The 22,295-nt window shown below is 42.2% G+C and overlaps 1 protein-coding gene across 2 annotated transcripts in view; it reads left to right on the plus strand.

Moving 5' to 3' along the window:
• The window catches only part of TRANK1 (tetratricopeptide repeat and ankyrin repeat containing 1), a 118,630-nt gene that overhangs the window by 14,995 nt on the left and 81,340 nt on the right, over positions 1-22,295 (plus strand). The window contains exons 1-2 of one of the 2 annotated variants that reach the window (XM_030930875.1): positions 21,890-21,904; positions 22,016-22,147. In XM_030930875.1, coding sequence (XP_030786735.1) covers positions 22,017-22,147 — 131 coding nt within the window. In that variant the 5' untranslated portion in view covers positions 21,890-21,904; position 22,016. Of the gene's footprint in view, positions 1-21,889; positions 21,905-22,015; positions 22,148-22,295 lie in introns of those variants that run through there. The other variant, XM_030930868.1, reaches the window with a different exon arrangement.

Consider the following 22,295-nt stretch of genomic DNA (forward strand, 5'->3'; position numbering starts at 1 on the left):
TGTCATCTAAATGGAATCACACAGTTTATGTTCTATTGTCTGGCTTCTTTTGCTCAACACAAATTTTTTGAGATTCTTGTTGCTGTTTTTACCAGCAATTTGTTCCTTTTTATTGCTGTGGTATCATTTTCACACTGACTTTTTTTATTCATTTGGAACTAATTTTGGTATATGATGTGTATGAGTTTCCTACTGCTGCCATAATGAAAGACCACAAACTTAGTGACTTAAAACACCATGAATTTATTATCTCACAGTCCATAGGTTAGACGTGTGGGCTAGCTTGACTGGTTTCACACGGCCAAAACCAAGATGTTGGCTGGCTGAGTTCCTCCCGGGAAAATCTGCAAAGACTCCCCGCTTCCAAACTCACTCATGTTGTTGGCAGGATCCAGTTCCTGTAAGACTCAGGTCCCCGTTTTCTTACTGAGTGTCAGCTGGGAGCCTCTGTTCCTTAAGGTGACCCACATTCCTCATCATTCTTCCCTGCTCCACCTTCAAGGCCTGCAGTGATGGGCCCACTCCTTTTCATGCTTCAACTCTGTTGCATCTCAGCTGGGCGAAGTGGTTCACGCCTGTAGTCCCAGCACTCTGGGAGGCCGAGGCAGGTGGATCACCTGAGGTCAGGAGTTTGAGATCAACCTGACCATGGTGAAACCACGTCTTTACTAAATACAAAAAAAAATTAGCCGGGCGTGGTGGCACATGCCTGTAATCCCAGCTGCTTGGGAGGCCGAAGTTGTAGTGAGCCGAGATTGTGCCATTGCACTCCAGCCTGGGCCACAAGAGCGAAACTCTGTCTCAAAAAACAAACAAACAAACAACAGCAATCTGCTGCGTCTCTCTTGCCCTCCTCTTTCCATGAGCCTGTCTGACTCTGGCCACAGAGCCACAGTCAAAGAGTTCCTGTCATTAGATTGGGCTCACCCTGATAATCCAGGGATAGTATCCCTAGCTTATGGTCTGTAATCATAATTACATCGATAAAGTTCCTTTTACCATGTAATGTAATATATTCATAGTTTCTGGGGATAAGGATCTGGATATCTTTAGGGGAATTCATTACTTGGCCTACCCCATGGGGTGAAGTAGGAATTTAACTTATTTTCCAGATGTTCAGCCAGTTGTACCAAATGATTCACTCTTTTTCAATTTACTTAAAAAGCCACCTGTATCACATATGGAATGTGTTTCTGCATTTTATGCTATATCTATTTATTGCTGGATATTCTACTTTGTTCCATTGATGTGGTTACTTTCATGTTAGTACCCGACTTTAACAATTTAATGTTTTATAGGCCGGGTGTTCACGCCTGTAATCTCAACACTTTGGGAGGCCGAGGCGGGTGGATCGCTTGAGATCAGGAGTTTGAAACCAGCCTGGCCAACATGGAGAAACCAGCCAGGTGTGGCAGTACGCGCCTGTGATCCTAACTACTCAGGAGGCTGAGGCAGAATTGCTTGAGCCCAGGAGGCAGAGGTTGCAGTGAGCCAAGGTCTTGCCACTGCACTCTAGCCTGGGCAACAGAGTGAGACTTCATCTCAAAATAAAAAAATTAATGTTTTATAAATATATATTTTAAAATGTTAGAGAAGATTCCCTCATCTACTGTTTTATTTATTTGTTCTGTTTTATTTCATTTACTATTATCCTTTAAGCCTCACCTGGAAGAAGATTCCCTCTTGATACTTCTCTTTTTATTAAAAAATCTTTGCAATTCTGGCTTATGTATTCTTTTAGATAATCTTGACAACTGCTTCATTAATTTCTTTAAACATTTTATTTTTTATAAATTGAAATTTTGCTGAAAATATACATTAATTCATTAACATGGGAGGACTTGACATTTTATAATAGTGAATTTGCCCAAACCAGAAACATGTTAATATTTAAAAAAATTTTTTTTAAAGTAAAGTTTTGTTTTTTCTCCATGTAAGTCTTGAAAATCTAAGGATATTAGTTCATATTTTGTAAGGAGCTTTTAAAAAATGCTCCTATGAGAATTATATGTATATTTTTTTAATTAACATTTTTCTTATTACCTTGGTTTTTCTTTGAAAATCTGCGTCTATTTCCTCAGGTCACACAGATCCAAGTTATTTTAGTCCTGCATTAATTTAAGCCTGTAAACATCAAATCATAAAGCAGTATTAGTGTAATTAAACTTCCTAGGAGTCCTGCTTCTGCTTTTCTCCCATAGTGAAATGTTCCATGTGTAATGAAGAATTTAATGAAAAACATCTTTTGAAGTACTGGTTGGTGAAGGGACAAGAGTGAGTCACTGTGTGGTGCGTGAAGTCCTAATATGAATATCAAGGGAAACAGGACTTTAAAGTTGGCCGTATTGAAAATTCTCAACAGATAGTCAAATAGGGATCAAATCTGTAAAAAAAAAAAAAAAAAAAAGAAGACTTTTATCCCCCCATCCCCCTCTCAAACAAAAAACCAAGTTGCTTCACAAAATCATGTCAGAAATTTTTCTTCATTCTTGCTTTGCAAGGTCAACGGCAGTGTTATTGGGCGTATCTTAGTTTTGCAGGCCTTTGCTCTAGTTTTCAAAGGAACCAGTAGATAGAAACTTAAAATTATGTATTTATGGGGGAGCTGTGGGGCAAGAAACTAGTTTCCAGTTGTAATACTGTGGGCACTAATCAAGGAATGCTTGGAGAGATATGGGCTGGGTTTTCTCACTACAACCTGTGACCCCACATTCTATATCAAAATGCGGCACAGAAGTAATTCCACGAGAATTTAGTTCCTGACTGCAGATATTCATCTTTATGTCTTAGATTTGTGCAGGCTAGAAAGACAGCATGATTCTCAGAGGTGGGAATAGGATGGAGCATGGACATACCCAACCCCTGGGGCACTCCAAAATTTGGGGAAACAGCCATCATACTTTCATACACAAGAATTGAAGGCTAAATTTCCACTGAGTAGAAAAATAATATTTCAGATGTTGCACCTGGCTTACTATTCTACCTGGAACTGCACTCTCCAAAACTTTCTGCAGTGATTGAGATATTCTAGATCTGCACTGTCAAATATTGTTGGGGGTGAGCGACGACTGGGCTGGTGGTGTGCAGAGAAAATAATTTGCGGAGACAGTTGTAGGTGAAGAAGGGCAGATTTATTAGAGAAAGTAGGTAAGTATGTTGCAAGAGGGAAACGGTCAGAATCAGCAGAAGAGGAGCTGACTACCAGGAAGCAAAGTCTTGCTGGGGATTTTATAGGATGGTTCTTAGGCTGCAGAATGCTCTGCGCAGTGCCGATAAAACACCAAGGTTGCAGTGAGCTAAGGTGCAGGTGTCTGGTGAGAGTTGGGCGAAGGAAGATTGTAAGTTATTTGCGCAGGAGGGCTATGTGTCCTGGACCGTGAAGAAAGGCAGACTTATAGCTTATCTGATGTCTGTTTTGCTTTCCCTTGGTCCCGCCAGCCTGACTTCTTTTCTGTAATTAGGACTCCCCTGACAGGGCAGCGATGGCAAATCTTTGGCATGTGAGTGAAGGTCTCACCTTCACCTTCTTGCTGACCAGGGACATAGAGTTGGCTAGACCTAGGATTGTTAGTCGGTCAGGAGATTACATGGGCCTCAATCCCTGGGTTGGGAGATAAATTAGGCAGAGTCGCTGTGGGACCATAGGGAAACAGCATTTGCAGCCTAAAATTTTGTTCTGCTGTCTCCAAAGGGGATTCATTAGTTCTTTTACTGGCTAATACCCTTGCTGCAGTAACATTTTGGTTTGAAGTTGTATTCTGGAAGATACAAAACAAGGTATTTCATGAACAATACAAGGTGCAAATAAACTCGTATAAGCATTATTATTATAGGCAGGAGAAGTGGGGCCTGGCCTGACAGATAAGGTTTTTAAATATTCATGGGATAAGGGAAAATTGAGGAACAGATATAGATATATTAGTGAGGTTAAGAAGTTGCCCAGTTTCGACCCTTATTCCTCTATATTCCGTCCCATTTGCTGAACTATTTATAGGCATAAAGCAGTCACTCTAAATTTTGCTGGCATTAATTTTGTTGTTTCCCAACCAGAGAGAAAACCTGCAGAGGTACACAGTGAACTCGTTAGAGTGGTGGTTTGGCTACCATTCCTGTTGTGTTTGATTACAGTTAATGATATAATTATAATGGGCTTGTGTTAAAGCCCCTAGGAAAGGGCCAGACCCCTTGAAGTTTCTGATGCAGAGGCGAGCCTTACAGGCTATTTCTGGTGCCTTCCCTATTTGCTTTGTCACGGTGGATGATTGCCATGAGGGATTGATTGGCCTAGGTCCCTCTCCTAGACCTGTGTTTTTGGTGTGCATGTAAATGGTATAGTCTAATCCACAGTATTGGGCTTAACAATTTCTTCTGTAGATCATGGGACTGCTAAGAGTGTAATGTCATCCTCAAGTGCTGGTTTGTGAGGGCACTTCCAGCAGTTAGTGCTGTGTGTTATGTTAGTAACCTGTGATGTTACTGAGTGAAGTGGATGCCTGGGTACAGCCATTGAGACAGTAGTTAGCCATGATAGACAAATAAAAACAGAGCCATATTTAGGGAAAATGACAATATATAGGAAACTCAGGAAGACAGGAAAGAAGAAGGGCTGTAAAGAGTGTAAGAAAAACAGTTAAACATCAAGTACCTCAGCACATTGTTGTGGTGTGGGGGTATACGTCATTACTGGACAAATATAAAGAAATTTTGCGTGGGCAGTAATCTTGGAAGTTTCCTTGCAAATAGCAATTGTATACTACCTCCCTTATAAAAGCATCAATATTTAAGAGGGTGAAGCTGCTTAAGAGAGGTAGTTGGAGAATTACTGAAAGCCTGCAGTAGAACTGAATAAAAAGAGTTAGCTTTAAGAATAAGATTCAATGGCCAGGCACAATGGCTCATACCTGTATTCAATGGCTCAATCCCAACACTTTGGGAGGCCAACGTGGGTGGATCATGAGGTCAGGAGATCAAGACCATCCTGGCCAACTTGGTGAAACCGCGTCTGTACTCAAAACACAAAAATTAGCTGGGTGTGGCGGTGCATGCCTGTAGTCCCAGCTACTCGGGAGGCTGAGGCAGGAGAATTGTTTGAACCCAGGAGGCAGAGGCTGCAGTGAGCAGAGATTGTACCACTGCACTCCAGCCTGGGTGAAAGAGTGAGACTCCATTTAAAAAAAAAAAAAAAGATTCAAAAGAGGTGTTGGACTTATTTTTTTTAACTTTTAAGGAAGGTTAAAAAAATTCTAGGTTGTTTGTTTAACAAAACTTCTTTTACCTTTTTTTCTTTAACTTTAAATGAATTTCCAATGTTTACATTCTAGTTAGACCATAAATAACGAGTCTTATCTCAGCACCAGCAACTCGGTAACAGTAGATTTAAAGCAGACAGAAAAAAAAAAGAGAGGAAGATAGAGAACTTTAGATGATTCTACTTAACCCTATGGTGCAGGTTAACCATTTCAGCTCTGACTTTTTCTCATTGTAGTTTGCCCACTAGTTTAAAATGTGCACAAAACAGGCCATAATATGTAACTAGCTGGAGTTTTAAAAAGAACAATAAAATCAGGGATTAGGATGTTGGAAACTGTCTTTTCAATCTGCACCCCTAGATTGAACAGAAAAAGAAATAAAAGGAGCAGAAAGGAAAAGGCTAAACTTTACAGGAGTTTGTGTGTCCTCCTGCAAAGTTTATGTGACAGTGCCTGGGTTACCCCCTTTCAGCCACTGAATGGTATGAGACCAACACCCCTAACACCCTTGTTTATCTCCCATCGGGGAAAGCCTTAGCACCCCAGACTTTATGGTGTGAGATGAATTCTTCCTCAGCTCTCCAAGTTACCAGTTAAGGTGAGCTGTTTTTAGCAGGAGCAGACAGTCTCTTTAGCTTATGGGCATCGGGGTTTGGGATTCTGTCCTTGGGGTCCTTTGGCTCTCAGGGCAGTCCTATTTCCAGTGGCCAAGCTTGTGGCAGAGGGGGCAAGCATGTGGGGCTTTTTTTTCATTTATTCAATTGAGGTGCTTTGCCTTTTAGTGGCCCGGCCTTTTGCACAGATGGCAGTTATCTGGAGGAGTGTCCTTAGGTCAACGAGGAGGGGGCTGGGGTCTTGTGAAGCAGCCAACAGTTGAGCCTGTTTTTTGTCTCTGCGTCTTTCTTTTTGGCCCTGTTCTCCCTATTCTGCTCTCAGTTATAAAAGACTGAGGAGGCTAATTTGATGATTTTTTTTTTTGCATAAGGGTTATGCTGTGTTACACAAGAAAATTACACATTTCTTTTTTTTTGAGAGTCTGAGAGTTAAATGTGTTTTAATGCTTTAGAATGTAGCCCAGAGGTGAGTTTGAAGGATAGATGGGGTTGGTCCCATGGTGGGACTGGAAAACATGCTGCTTGGGGGCGGTGCCACTTCAGGGCACTAACTGCAGTTTCTCTTGGGACATCCTGCCGAGATGAAAAGAGGGTTCCACTTGCCTCTGCTGAGGGACTTGGGTGCACTTTCCAAAGGGGCGTTCCACCTATTAGAAAAGAGCACTTGGCTGCTTAGGGGCCTTAACTTGGCTGCTTAGGACGGCCAGTCCAGGTACTCACTCTGGGTGATCAGCACAGGTACGAGGAAAAAGGGTAAAGGAAGATCTCACCTGGTGCCCACCTGGGAGAGGGGGTGGGTAAGGGAGCCCTCACCATTTTGAGGCTGTCCGGGGTCACCTGAGTTAGCAATGTCCAAGACAGGATGGCTGGCTGACCCCACAGGAGAATGTATAGTGAGAAAGAAAGGCCCCCTGAGTTACCCCAAACATGTGTGAATTCGCTTTGAATGAGCTTCTGCTGCCAGAGAGGAGAGAGTGTCTTCTTCCTTTCAGGCAAGGCAGCCAGCCCTGTTTACCCTTCGGCCTTCAGGCAGCACTGGAGAGCGCCAGGATGGTTACCACAGAAACCAGCTGCTGAAAGACTGAAAAGAGTGAGTGAGCCCAGGTCGTTCACCCTAACTGGGCAGTGGCAGTCAGATGCTTCCACACAGTCACCTTTCAGTCCCACTGGAGTGTAGCTCCTGCCGGAGACCTGCAGTTGCCTCCATGCTTAGAGGCTGTTTTGAAGGGTGCTGACTTGAGAAAGGGAAAGAGATGGGGAGAGAGTTTGTCGTGAGGACAGAGAGTTCCTGTCCAGAGAGAGTTCTCCCTACAGGCCACCAAAATGTTGTGGGTGAGCAGTGACTATCAAAGCTGGTGGCATGGGGGTAAAGTAATTTACCAAGGCCAGGTGCGGTGACTCACGCCTGTAATCCTAGCCTGTAATCCTAGCACTTCGGGAGGCTGAGGTGGGTGGATCACCTGAGGTCAGGAGATCGAAACCAGCCTGGCCAACATGGCGAAACCCCATCTATACTAAAAATACAACAATTAGCTGGGTGTGGTGGCGCACACCTGTAATCTCAGCTACTGGAGGCTGAGAAAGGAGAATTGCATGAACCTGGGAGGTGGAGATGGCAGTCAGCTGAGAATGCGCCACTGCAATCCAGCCTGCGCAACTAGAGTGAGACTCCATCTCAGAAAAAAAAAAAAAAAAAAAAAAATTACCAGACAGTTGTAGGTGAAGAAGGGTGGATTTTTTAGAGAAAATAGGAAAATATGTTACAAGAGGGTAACGGTCAGAATCAGCAGAAGAGGAGCTGACTGCCAGGAAGCAAAGTCTTGCTGGGGATTTTATAGGATGGTTCTTAGGCTGCAGAATGCTACGTGCAGTGTTGATAAAACACCAAGTTTGCAGTGAGCTAAGGTGCAGGTGTCTGGTGAGAGTTGGGCAAAGAAGATTGTAAGTTATTTGTGCAGGAGGGCTGTGTCTCCTGGACCGTGAAGAAAGGCAGACTTGTAGTTTATCTGATGTCTGTTTTTGCTTTCCCTCAGCCCTGCCAGCCTGACTTCGGTTCCTAATTAGGACTTCACAGATATAATAGCTACTGGCCACTGGTGACTATGGAGTACATGAAATGTGGCTAGAGTGACTGAGGAATTGAACCTTTCTTTTTTATTTTTATTTTTACTTTTTGTCGACAGAGTCTCACTCTGTCGCCCAGGCTGGAGTGCAGTGGTGTGGTCTTGGCTCACTGCAACCTTTGTCTTCTAGTTTCAAGTGATTCTCCTGCCTTAGCCTCCTGAGTAGCTGGGATTACAGGTGCCTACCACCACGCCCAGCTAATTTTTGTATTTTTTAGTAGAGACAGGGTTTCACCACATTGGCCAGGCTATTCTTTGAACTCCCGATCTCGTGATCTGCCCACACTGGCCTCCCAAAGTGCTGGGATTACAAGTGTGAGCCACTGCGCCTGGCCTTGAACCTTTAATTGTATTTAAATTAAAATATAGATAGCTATGTGTGGTTACCACATTGGACAGAATATTCCAGATAGAATAGTAATAGTAGCCAGATAGAATAGTAACTGTCACAGAGCTAATTGCTGTGCTTTCATTTATTATTATTATTATTATTATCATTATTATTATTATTGAGATGGGGCTTTACTCTGTCACCCAGGCTGGAGCACAGTGGCATAGTCATGGTTCACCATAGCCTTGACCTCCAGGGCTCAAGTGATCTTCAGCCTCAGTCTCTCAAATAGCTGGAACTACAGGTGCATGCCACCATGTTTGGCTACTTTTTAAATTTTCATTTTGTAGAGATGGGGTCTCACTGTGTTGCCTAGGTTGGTATGGAACTCCTAAGCTCAAGCAGTCCTCCCAGCCTGGCCTTCTAAAGTTTTGGGATTACAGGTGTGAGCCACTGTACCTGGCCTGGTGTGCTTTTAGTTATAAGTAACAGAATGCCTAACTTAAACAATAAGGATATGTACTGGCTCACCCTGTTGTTTGGCAAACCCAGCAGCTCCTACCTGCATCCTCTTCCCTAGCCACCCACCATTATGGAGCCACATACTTATTTTTCTAGATTCCTATTTCTGACTAGTGAAATGCAGAGAAGTCTACTTGGGGCTTTGGGAAAGTTTTCCTGTTTTACAAAAGAGATATGTGGTACCAGGGAGCCAGTGGTTGCAGGGACCCCTTCCTTCTTCCTGTCTTTAATGTGATGCCTGGAGTTAAAGCAACCTTCGACCTTGAGGGGACAAGCATGAGGGCATAAAGCCAGTGTGCTTAGGATGGTGTTACAGAGAGATAAAGAGCTGTACTCTTACTCCCTTACATCTGATTCTATGAGAATGTTATAAATAAATTTTCAGTGCTGCAAGAAAATAGCACTGGAACATAAATTTAATTTCTCAGCAAGGCAATTTTTACTTCTATAGAAGGATGCGACTCATGAATGGAGTAATGATGAGAGCACACCTGGACAGAGGAGGGGAAGAGTTTCTTATTCCTGTCTCAGGTAGCCCCTACTGTTGTGTCGTTCCCGTATTGGCTAGGGTTGGACGGCACAGTCTAAGTTAATTCCAGTTGGCTATTTTAAAGAGAGCAGGAGTATGAACCAGAGTGGTGGGGTGAGCAGTTTGGCAGGAAAGACCGTTATGGAACAGGTAACTAAAGGTGACTTAGGTCAGAGCAGGTGACTGGGGGTGACTCAGGTCAAAGTAGGTAACCAGGATGAGTTAGGATGGAGCAGGTGACCAGGGGAACAGATGTGAATTTACTGATTAATTAAAACTATAAGGAAGTTAAACTTTAAAATGGAGGACAAAGAACTGAACATACTGACACACTGATTCTTTGAAGAGAAATTTAGAACTCATTATATCCAATAAGAAAATTACACACACCCCAACTCCTCATTTGCAGCCAAAGGCATCCTAACTGATGCACTCATATAAGTAGAAGTCCAGAGATAGAGATAGGGCAGGCCTCAGGGTTCTCCCCAAATTGATGGCTCCCCACTATTTTATTTCCCTGGGCCCTGTCCTCTCATCCTGTGAGTGTTGGTTTCATCCTTACGCCGGAATCAAAATGCAGCTGAAATGTAGGGCCAAACGTTTACACATCTCAGTGTCAGGATTCACAACTTCCCTATGTAATAGAGAGAATCTGTTCTAGAAGCTTATCCAGAATAATGATAAAACACTTTCTCAGAATCCTCCAATAAACATCTTTTTAAGTTTCAGGGGCCAGAATTGTGCCCTACACTCAATACTGAACCAGTTTCTCTCAGGGAGATAAATTTGCTCAACGGCCCCTTAGGAAATAAGGGTGGAGTCAGCTTCCCTTAAGTCTAAGGAGCTTGGGGAAGACTGGCAGATAACAGAAACAAAACTGGGACTCAGTGAGGAAGGAGAGGCCACTTCAAAGGTCCCAAGAATGGTTCATTGTAGCCAAATGGGTAGAGTGTCAGAGCTTCCTAAATTACAAATATAATTAATTATTACTAAGGGTCAACTTTCAAGTATCTGCCATAAAAGTTTAACCTGTTTTTAGTTTTTTACAAGAATATTTCCTGGCACCATGTTGTCATTATAATCTAATGAAATCTCCTTAGCCATTTATTGGTAAAGCATTTTAAGAGAATTTACTTCCTGAGCTTATTATAGTTTGTGTACCATATAGTTGAATGATGGCTGTCCAGTGTCCAGGTCAGAGTCCATTCTTTCCCCTGCTATTAGCAATATTGCAAGAACGTGAGCTAAAATGGGCCTGGCATATTGTCGTCTAGTGGTTAATTATTAAAAACAAAACAAACACCTCTTCTAGGATTGGGTGTATTTGGAGCTTCACAAAAGAGGGCACTCATATGGCCAATAAAAGGCACACAACATTATTAGTCATCAGGAAAATGCTAATTAAAACCACAATAAGATACCACAGTGGCTAAAATTAAAAAGACTGATAGTGCCCAGAATTGACAAATGTTGGCAGTTTATATACACAAAACACTGCTTTTGCGAGTATAAATTGGTTCAACCACTTGGAAAACTGGCAGTCTCTACTAAAAGTAAATAACACATCTTCCCTATGACCTAGCAGGTTCACTCCTGGGAAGAAAGGCAGACAAATAACTCACTGAAAGACATACACAGGATCATTTATAACAGGATTATTCACAGTTATCTCAAACCAGAAACAATTCAAGTGCCCATCAACAGAATGGGTAAATAAATTGTGGTATAGTCATAAAATCAAACACTACACAGCAATAAAAGAAAGGAGTTACTGATGTATACAACAATATAGTTGAGTCTCACATGGATAATCTTTAAGGAAAGAGGGATCCCACTGTGTTATTATGGAGTTCAAGAACAGGTGAAACTCATTTATAGTTTACAGATCAGAATAGTGGTGAAGAAGGTGGGTTTAGACTAGGAATGGACAAGAGGGAACCTTCTGGAGACCTGGGAATGTTCTATATATTCACCCAGGTGGGAGTTATATGGGTGTAAAAATCAGAACTGAACACCGAAGAGTAGTGCATGTTACACACATTATACTATGTTTTGCCTCAATAAAAATGTTAAAAACAATTGGGCCCATCAAGATAATGGGATATGATAGACTTCTACTGTATGTCTTTGTTAATATTGCACAGTAATTGTTGCTGTATGTTTTTGACCATTTGACTGTAACCCCAAATATGCTTATTGCATAATATAGTTTTTTTATGGTCATATAAATTATACTTTGAATACTGCAAACCTACCTGCCTGTGTTGGCTGCTGGGGGATATTTTAACTGTCATCTTGTCAGTGGGCCCAGGGTCTTAATCAGTACTACTACAAAACCAGGGAAACTTTGATATCCTGCTATCTTTTGGGTATCATGTTGTAACATAGTATGCGTAAGGAAAATCGGTAATTTTTTTTTTTTTTTTTTGAGACGGAGTCTCGCTCTGTCGCCCAGGCTGGAGTGCAGTGGCCGGATCTCAGCTCACTGCAAGCTCCGCCTCCCGGGTTTACGCCATTCTCCTGCCTCAGCCTCCCGAGTAGCTGGGACTAGAGGCGCCCGCCACCTCGCCCGGCTAATTTTTTGTATTTTTTAGTAGAGACGGGGTTTTGCCGGGTTAGTCAGGATGGTCTCGATCTCCTGACCTCGTGATCCACCCGTCTCGGCCTCCCAAAGCGCTGGGATTACAGGCTTGAGCCACCGCACCCGGCCAAAAATCAGTAATGTTTCTGTCAAACTTGGAGTACAAATACAAGTCCAGGACATATTCGTTTACATTGGTGTTTCTTTCTTTTTTTTCCTTTCTGGGTTTTTATTTTCTTTTTACTTAAAACAAATTTTAACTGTGGTAAAAAACCACAAAACATAATTTGCCATCTTAATGCTTTTTAAGTGTACAGTTCATTAGTGTTAAGTACATTCATATTGTGCAAACGATTTCTGGAACTTTTTCATTTGCAAAACTGAAACTCCATATTCATTAGACAACAACTTCCCATTTCTCCTTCCTTACAGTCCCTGGTAACTATGAAATTGACTACTTTAAGTAGCTCATGTAAGTAGAATCGTAAAATACTTGTTTTTTGGTCACTGGCTTATTTCACTTAGCATAATGCCCAGAAGGTTCATCCAGTGTTGTATCTTGTGTCAGCATTTCCTTCCTTTCTAAGATTAAATAGTATTCCATTGTATGTATATGCCACATTTTCTTTATACATTCATCAGTAGATATTTTGTTTACTTTTAACACCCTTTCCTCCATCCCTCAATTTCCTCTAGGGTAGTGTTACTCAAGTATTTTTTCATTATAGCTCCTTCCAACCTTTTGAGACTTTTAACTAATCTAGCTTCCCACACCCCATGAAATTTAAATACCACGGATAATCTATATATCCTTTTTTTTTTTTGGTATTGTATGTATATCTGTGCTTTGTACATGAAAATAATAAACATTTTTACTCCCCAATAACCCATTTTCTTTCCTTTGGGGGCAATATTGCCCCATTGAGAATGCATGCTATAGGGAAAACCAATTCCAGATTAATACATATAGAGGTAGCACCAAGTTTACTAAATACTTGGTAATGAAAGAAATGGTACTTGGAGAAAATCTTAAACTCTCCCCTCTCTGCTCCCACCAGACTTCCAACATCTCTTGCCCTCCCTTAAACAAACAGATAAATACACAAGAAGAAAGAAAGAAGTTCACCTCTTGATCTTTCCTGGTCCTCGTATGGGGATGACCTCTCTTTTAGAGGGGAGATTGGTTCTCTGTGTCTCCTGCCTCCTCCCTCCCCTGCTGCTGTTGCTGAAACACTTTAATGGGTTGATGATGCCATATGTAGCTCATAACATATATCGTCCTATAGAGTATATTTCTTTTTTTCCCATTTCAAGAAAAAAATATAGAATATATTTCTATTTGGTTCATCTTTGACAGTTTTAAGGTATCCATTCGAGGCTTTTGTGTATTTCCCAAATTTGTGTGCTTTATAGAGCGTATACTTTGCCCCATTAGATGCAGTGGTATCGCAATAGTTATCCTCAGGGAGCTAGGCTGTGTGTGTGTGTGCACGTGTGTGTATGTATTTGTATAAAAGAAAATCCAGTATCACATGCATTTGGCTGGGCACAGTGGCTCACATTTGTGATCCCAGCGCTTTGGGAGGCCGAGGTGGACAGATCATTTGAGGTCAGGAGTTCAAGACAAGCCTGGCCAACATGGTGAAACTCCAGCTCTACTAAAAATAAAAAAATTAGGCATGGTGGCGTCCATCTGTAATCCCAGCTACTTGGGAGGCTGAGGCAGGAGAATCTTTTGAACCTGGGAGGTGGAAGTTGCAGTGAGCCAAGATTGCACTGCTGCATTCTAGCCTGGGTAACAGAGCAAGACTCCGTCTCTTAAAAAAACAAACAACAAAAAAAACCATACATTTATATTTGAAACCAAAGCTCCTGTTTCTATAATGCAAAGTAAAGTTTGGCTAAAAGCCTTGGAGTTGATTTATTCTGCCCTCCACTCTCACGCCCATGGAATTCATCAGGAACTCTTATTGGGTGCTCATTCTGCATTAATTTTACATTGGCCCATTTCTCTCCATCTTGCCTGCAGCCAGGATGATCCAGAAGTATCAATTGGATCTTGTTTTTTAAATTTTATTTCAGTTTTTGTCTTGCTCTGTCACCCAGGCTGGAATGTAGTGGCACGATCTTGGCTTACTGCAACCTCTGCCTCCTGGGTTCAAGCAATTCTCCTGCCTCAGTCTCCCGAGTAGCTGGGATTACAGGCACGTGCCACCACGCCCGGCTAATATGTATTTTTAAAGGAGAGACGGAATTTCACCATGTTGGCCAAGCTGGTCTTGAACTCCTGACCTCGTGATCTGTCCGCCTTGGCCTCCCAAAGTGCTGGGATTACAGATGTGAGCCACTGTGCCAGGCCCAACTGGATCTTGTTAATCCCCAACCTAAAACCCTCTAGTGCTTTACTGTTCAATACGGTAGCCACTAGCCATATGTGACTATGTCTAGCAAAGTTAATTAAAATTAAGTTAGATTTGAAATTGAGTTCTTCATTTGTACTAGCCATATTTCAAATGTACAGTAGCCATGTGTGGCTAGTGGCTTCTGTATTGTATAGTATAAAATTGAACATTTGCATTATCACAAAAAGTTGTCATAGACAATGCTGCTTTCCCAGTTGCATTTAGATGAATTCCAAGAACTTCTGATGGCCTTCAAGATCCATCATCTACTTACTGCAGCAATCACCTACTCTTTCAGCTTCACTTTTGCATCCTACTCCCCTGGCAGTTCTTGAACTGTGAAGCTCAGAGCTTTTGCATGTGCTGTTTCCATGGCCTGGACACTTATCTTCACTGGGCTAAGTGCTCACTATTTAGATCTTGTCTTAAATGTCAATTCCAACAGACTTGCCTTGACTTGATCCCTGTGATCTAAGCTGTGATCTCCTGTTACAGGCTTTCTTATACCCTATACTTTTTCTTCATAAGAAGAAAAATATTTTAACTGTAATATTTGTGTGATTATTGATTTACTTAATGTTCATCTCCCTAACAGACAGTAAACTTCTGGAAGGTGGGGATAGTGGCCATCCTTTCACCATCAGACTCCTGATCCCCAGCACAGTGCCCAGCATAGGATAGATGCTATATGAACAATACAACTGGGGTGTGCTGAAAGTTCAGATCCAGTGGGAAGGCACATTTGTGTCGGGTGTATGAAAATTAAAAACAGTTCTTTATCACTGTAGGATGACTGTAGTTACCAATAACATATAGTTCAAATAGCTAGAAGGAGGATATTGAACATTCCAAACACAAAGAAATAATAAATGAGATGATGGATATGCTACATACCCTGATCTGATCACTATATATGTATCAAAACATCACTATGAATATGTACATTACTAATATGTCAATTGAAGAAATAAAATAGGTAAGCCAGGCGCGGTGGCTCACGCCTGTAATCCGAGGACTTTGGGAGGCCAAGGCGGGCAGGTCACGAGATCAGGAGATTTAGACCATCCTGGCTAACACAGTGAAACCCTGTCTCTACTAAAAATAAAAAAAATTAGCTGGGTGTGGCGGCAGGCGCCTGTAGTCCCAGCTACTCGGGAGGCTGAGGCAGGAGAATGGCGTGACCCCGGGAGGCGGAGCTTGCAGTGAGCGGAGATCGGGCCACTGCACTCCAGCCTGGGCGACAGAGCGAGACTCCGTCTCAAAAAAACAAAAACAAACAAACAAAAAATAAAATAAAATAGGCCCGGCGTGGTGGCTCACGCCTGTAATCCCAGCACTTTGGGAGGCTGAGGCGGGTGGATCACCTGAAGTCAGGAGTTTGAGACCAGCCTGGCCAACATGGTGAAACCCTGTCTCTACTAAAAATACAAAAATTAGCTGGGTGTGGTGGCAGGCACCTGTAATACCAGCTACTAGGGAGACTGAGGGAAGAGAATGGCTTGAACCCGCGAGGCAGAGGTTGCAGTGAGCCGAGATTGTGCCATTGCACTCCAGCTTGGGTGACAAGAGTGAAAACTCGGTCTCAAAACAAACAAACAAACAAACAAATAAATAAATAATCTAGATAAATATTGCCTGGAGCTGGGGGTGGGGGATTGGGGGTGTTCTATATCATGACTGTGGTTGTGGTTACGTGACTGTAAATTTGTTAAATGAATTGAACACTTAAAACGGGTGAATTTTATCATATGTAAATTGTACCTCAATAAAATTTATTAAAAAAGAAGAAGAAGAAACCAGCTGGGTGTAGTGGCTCATGCCTGTAATCCCAGCACTTTGGAAGACCGAGGGATCACCTGAGCGATCACCTGAGCTCAGGAGTTCAAGACCAGCGTGGCCAACATGGTGAAAACCCTATCTTTACTAAAAATACAAAAATTAGCTTGGCACGGTGGCGTGCGCCTGTAATCCAAGCTACTCAGGAGGCTGAGGCAGGAGACTTTCTTGAACGCGGGAGATGGAGTTTCCTGTGAGCCAAAATTGCACCATTGCACTGCAGCCTGGGAGACAGAGTGAGACTCTGTCTCAAAAAAAAAAAAAGGACCCAAAAGCAGTCAAGAGACCCCATCTATTGGGGAGGGAGATAATTCCTTATGGAGTTTACATTTTGGTGTCATAATGACTTTTAGGCTACAAATTTTACAAAAACAGTTCGGAGCTGGGCTAGTCAACTGGTTTTAGAAATACCATCTTTGGTGTGCATGTAGTTGGGTGTAATTGAGGCTGTAAATAAAGGAGGAATAACTTAAAGTTGACGGGCAAAGGGGATAAGTTGCACTGATAATGCCCTAGGTTTAGTGCAGGCCACTTGTCTGGGCTTTGGTCGGTGGAGGCAGGATGGTGAGACAGCTGAGGGGGGTTGTGGCAAGGTGTTCTGGTCTTGTCCTATTTAAATGCCCTGGGTAGGGAAGACTTGGGCGCAGCACCTCATACTTTTCCAGGGGCTTTATGAAAGATTTTGGGTGAGTTTCTTAAAAAAATTCCTGTTCTTCTCTTCCCACATTTGTACCCCTTTCCCCAAGAAGAAGAAGAAGAAAAAAAAAAAAGCACACACACACACTGAAGTCCCCAGGATGTATTCTGACTTTGGATTTTTATCCTTTACTGTCTGTGGCACCCTTCCTGTGGGGAAGAGGGAAGAGTCACTTTTAAAAGAGAAAGAGAAGAGAGGAGAGAAAGAAAGAGAAAGAGAAAGAAAGCAAGTAAGAAAGCAAGCAAGCGAGCAAGCAGTCAAGAAAGGAAGATAAAAAGATAGAAGGAAAAGGACAGGCACGGTGGCTCAAGCCTGTAATCCTAGCACTTTGGGATACCGAGGCGGGTGGATCACTTGAGGTCAGGAGTTCGAGACCAGCCTGGCCAACATGGGGAAACCCCATTTCTACTAAAAATACAAAGTTAGCCGGGCATAGTGGCGCACGCCTGTAATCCCAGCTACTCAGGAAGCTGAGGCAGGAGAATGGCTTGAACCCGAGGGGTGGAGTTTGCAGTGAACCGAGATCACGCCACTGCACTCCAGCCTGGGCGACAGAGTGAGACTCCATCTCCCGCAAAAAAAGAGATACTCTTTCTAGCTTCATCTTGGATCTATTGCTACTGCCAGCATTCCAGAGTTAATCTTGGATCATTGACTGCTTTTGGGATCTTTTGGCAACCCTAAACAAAAAAAGCAAGCAAACAAACAAAAAACCCCAAAAAATAAAATTTAAAAAGTAGACACATTTGTTGTCAAGAATTCAAGTAGTACCCAGATAATGTATGAAGGGAAAGCCATCCTCTCTGCCCATTTCAGTAATAACTCCCCCATATGCCATCCGTGTTGCCAGTCTGCTCTTTGCTCTAATCCTGTGCGTCACTTACAGAACTTCATGTGTGTATGTATACACAATGAGTCATAAAAACCACAACCACTTGGATCTGCTCTGTTTCAGACTTCCTTGTTTCAAAATCTACTCAGTGCATTTGCATTTTTCTTGCATCTTCTTCCTCATGTGTAGCTCAGCAGCCTGTGACAGCTTCCAACAACTAGAGTTTGAATTCTCATAGAGACATAGTGAAAATTTCTGAAAGCCAGCCAGGCAGCTGTGTAACTGTCCTTAAGTATTTTGTAGCTTTTACACCATTAATGAAACTGAAAGTGCAGGGTGGAGTGCTCAGTGCCAAGCCAAAATATCACATACCCTAGTGATTTTACTGGGTGCTGATCTTTTAACCTCTGTCTTGGCCCTTCAGAGTGTAGTTTAGCTCTTAAAGTGAGGCCACCTAGGTTGGAATTCTCACATTACCAATTTCAGTGTGACTGTGGCAAGTGGGAAGTGACTTAACCTGTCTTTGCTTCACTTCCCCTATGTGCAAAATAGAGACACAGTCATGCTGACCTTATAGCACTTTTTTTTTTTTTTTTTTTGGACAGTCTCACTCTGTTGTCCAGGCTGGAGTGCAGTGGCTTGATCTCAGCTCACTACAACCTGCATCTCCTGGGCTTAAGCAATTCTCGTGCCTCAGCTTCCTGAGTAGCTGGGGCTATAGGCATGTGCCACCATGCCTGGCTAATGTTTGTATTTTTAGTAGAGACAGGGGTTTTACCATGTTGGCCAGGCTGGTCTCAAACTCCTGACCTCAGGTGATCTGCCTGCCTCGGCCTTACAGGTGTGAGCCACTGTGCCTGGCCGACGCTTCTTATAAGAATGAAAAGATACAGTGATGTAAAGCACATGGTAGGTACTTAGGAGATATTAGCTATGAAGAGTATTGTCATTATGGTAAATTATTACCACTTTTATTTAATAATTTTATCTTATAAATAAATCATCAGTTGGTCAATTTTTTTTTTTAAAGACCCAACAACTGAGCCATCTGTATACTGTTATAGAGATATAAAGCGTTCTTACATGTAATGAGAATGTAACTCTCAATGAATCTTATTAGGAAGAAAAAGGCCTTCCATATCGTTGGCATTCCTCCTTTCACCTTTGATGTGATTGTATCAAGAAAAAGCAGAAACATAGATTGGTGAATACCTTTGTTGTTTGCCCACATAACATTAAGAGCTGACTGTTGGTTTCTAGAGGAGTATGAAAAACAATCTTGAAATGAAGAGTTTTTTTGTATTTGTAAATACAGTGGAAACATCTTGTGTTTGAATTCTTCAGTTAAACACTTAAAATCTGTTTGATAACATTTATGGTCTGATTAGTAAGGGGGTACATTGTAGAGTGATTGGAAATTCGGAAAAACAAGGAGGACAATGAAAATTCTGCCAAATCCCAATGGTTTGGCTTTTAACATTGTGGCATAGTTTCAATACATTTTCTGTATTTAAAACAATTTGGGATTATATGCCTTTTCAACGCTATAGGCCTATGTTTTTCATTTACTAACTTGCTCTGTCATTAAATGTTTTTTTACAATATGCCTTTTCAGCCCTATAGACCTGTATTTTTCATTTACTAACTTACTCTGTCATTAAATGTTCTTTTACAACACAATTTTTTTTTTTTCCAGATGGAGTTTGCTCTTGTCACCCAGGCTGGAGGACAGTGGCATGACCTTGGCTCACTGCAACCTCTGCCTCTTGGGTTCAAGCAATTCTCCTGTCTCAGTCTCCCGAGAAGCTGAGATTACAGGTTCTCACCACTATGCCTGGCTAATTTCTGCAGTTTTAGTAAAGATGGGATTTCACCATGTTGGCCATGCTGGTCTCAAACTCCTGACCTCAGGTGATCCGTCCGCCTCAGGTGATCAGCCCCCCAAAGTGCTGGGATTACGGGCATGAGCAACCGCACTGGGCCTTTTTACAAAATGATTTTATTTTATTTTATATTTTGGAGATGGAGTCTCACTGTCACCCAGACTGGAATGTAGTGGTGTGGTCTTGGCTCACTGCAACCTCTCCCTCCTGGGTTCAAGCAATTCTCCTGCCTTAGCCTCCCAAGTAGCTGGCATTACAGGTGTGCACCAACATACCTGTCTTATTTTTGTATTTTTAGAAGACATGGGGTTTCACTATGTTGGCCAGGCTGGACTCGAACTCCTGACCTCAGGTGGTACTGCTTGCCTCAGCCTCCCAAAAGTGCTGGGATTTTAGGCGTGAGCCACTGCGCCCAGCCACAACATGATTTTAAAAATAACTGTGTGGTGTTCTAACATATGGATCTTCTATAACTGATTTAAACCCATCATATATTATGGAACATTTAGAATTATTTCCACGTATTTGAGGTGGTGAACGTCCATGAGGCTAAACCTATTTATGATGTATTCTATTTCCCCTGTAAGTACTGTCCCCAACATTTTGTGTCATTTTAAAAATATTTTCCAATGATATTTTGTTGTTCAATTTTTGATTTACTTATGCACTAGTGAGGGTTATCCTATTTACCCACTTTCCATATATTTAGTATCAATTACTTGGTGTTTCTTTGTGAATTGTTTTTTAGGACCCTTATACATTTTGGTGAGAATGTTGGTCTTTTGTTGCAGTGGAAAGCTATTTATAAAGGAGGGATATGAACTCTTTGTCAGTTATTACAATAATTTTCTTGTTTCAGTTGTTTGACCACGACCAGCTTAAAGAATATTTATTGGACAAATGGTCGACAATATTTGAAAGAAATCTTTATTCCCTAGTACATCAGTTATTTATGTTGTTTTTCACGTTCTTCTTAGTCATTTCTGTGTAAATAGTAGTCATACAATTTAGAGATTACTAAATGAAAAGGATAGGTAGAGTTTTGTGTTCTGACTTAAGAGTCATGTGTCTCATTTTGTTAAAGCTCTGCCTAAGAAATGGAGTATAGTTCAAAAACCCCATTCCCAAGAAGTCAAAGTTTAAAATAAATCACCACTTATATGTTTTTGGGTCTGTTTCCCCCTCTGACCCCTTACTAGGATTTGAAATGATAAAATTAATAATTACTATCTATCCAAGAATTGTGTTGGTCATCCAGACACCTAATACGTTTTATGACCCCATAGGTACATGTCATCTGTGAACACCTGAAACTGTCCACATATTTCAGACCTACCCTACCCTACCAATTTGCCTTTCCCTCTGCCATCTTGAGAGGAAGCAATCCTAAAGGACCTGCCCTCTGACCCCCACCTTTTCCCTGTCTCCTTGGCAGCTGCTTCTTAAGGTCTTCCTGGGTGCTCTCCTCTCCTGCCTTTGTTCAGCACACTTACCAAGGCCCCCCACGTGGTCAGGGCTGCCAGGCAGTTCTCTCCAACCACCCAGGACACACTGGAGAAAATCAGTAATGTGCGTCTTCTGTGGGTCTGGCAATTCAAACTGTTATACCAGATATTTAAGTACTCCTTATGTTCGAGGCCATGTGGCTACAAAAAAACAAAATAGGGGTATGACCTGAAAGAGGAAAATGCCCTTGGGGGACACAAACAAGTAGGCAGGCAATGGCTGTCTCAGGACAAATATTTCAAGGCTTATTTTATAGTGTTTTAAGAAAGGAGGGGGACAGGAGAGACAGAGGTTATGGTTCTGTGTCCTAGCCACTTGTATATTGAGGCCTTCATCTCCCCTCCATGTCCCATCTTCTCAGAGAGTGGAAGTACTATCAGCTGAGTTTTGTTTTTACTGATATGTGATGTGGTACAGTGGTCAAGAGCAGAAACTAGGAATTAGTCAGATCTGGGGTCAGAAATGGGAAATGCCATTAGCAGATTTTTAGGCAAGTGACTTGAACCTCTGAGCCTCAGTTTCCTCATCTGAACAGTAGGGACAATGCCTTCCTGTGGGCTATGGTGATGGGTAAATGAGACTAATAATAATGCCAGTTACAGGGATAGCACTCACTACCTACCAGGTTTATGTTGTCTCATGCGTGGAAGCAGCCTCCTCCAGATCATTAATGCTGAATAAATGGAATTGGTCTGACCACCCTTGAGAATAGAAAAGAACTGACAAAGAAATGGTCTTGTCAGACACTCTGCCTGGTTTCCTGGTGGTGAGAGGCGTTGCCAAGATGTGCCCTTCGAAGGTAGGTGGGGCCATAGTGAAAAACTCCTCCAGATTTCAGCAAGGCAGACAGGAAGGTGAACATAGGCCCTGCACGGGTCTGGCAGCAAGCCTCTCCCCTGTCTCCTTACAGGATGGACCTGACAGCTTATGCTGAGCTGCTGAAAGAATCTGGCAACCAGGTTCTTAAGAATGGGAACTTCTCTTTGGCTATCAGAAAGTACGATGAAGCCATCCAGATTCTCCTGCAGTTATACCAGTGGGGGTAAGTGTTTGCATTTTCACCTCATCTTTTCTTTTTCAGTGCATGGAGACTCTGTTCCTTATGTTTTCATTTCATTTCTTATCATTCCACCTTGTTTCTGTTTTCTTTCTCCCTCACTTCCTATTTATCTTCTCTGCATTGTCAGCTT

The sequence above is a fragment of the Rhinopithecus roxellana genome, chromosome 1, assembly GCF_007565055.1.
Source record: "Rhinopithecus roxellana isolate Shanxi Qingling chromosome 1, ASM756505v1, whole genome shotgun sequence".
Taxonomy (NCBI): domain Eukaryota; kingdom Metazoa; phylum Chordata; class Mammalia; order Primates; family Cercopithecidae; genus Rhinopithecus; species Rhinopithecus roxellana.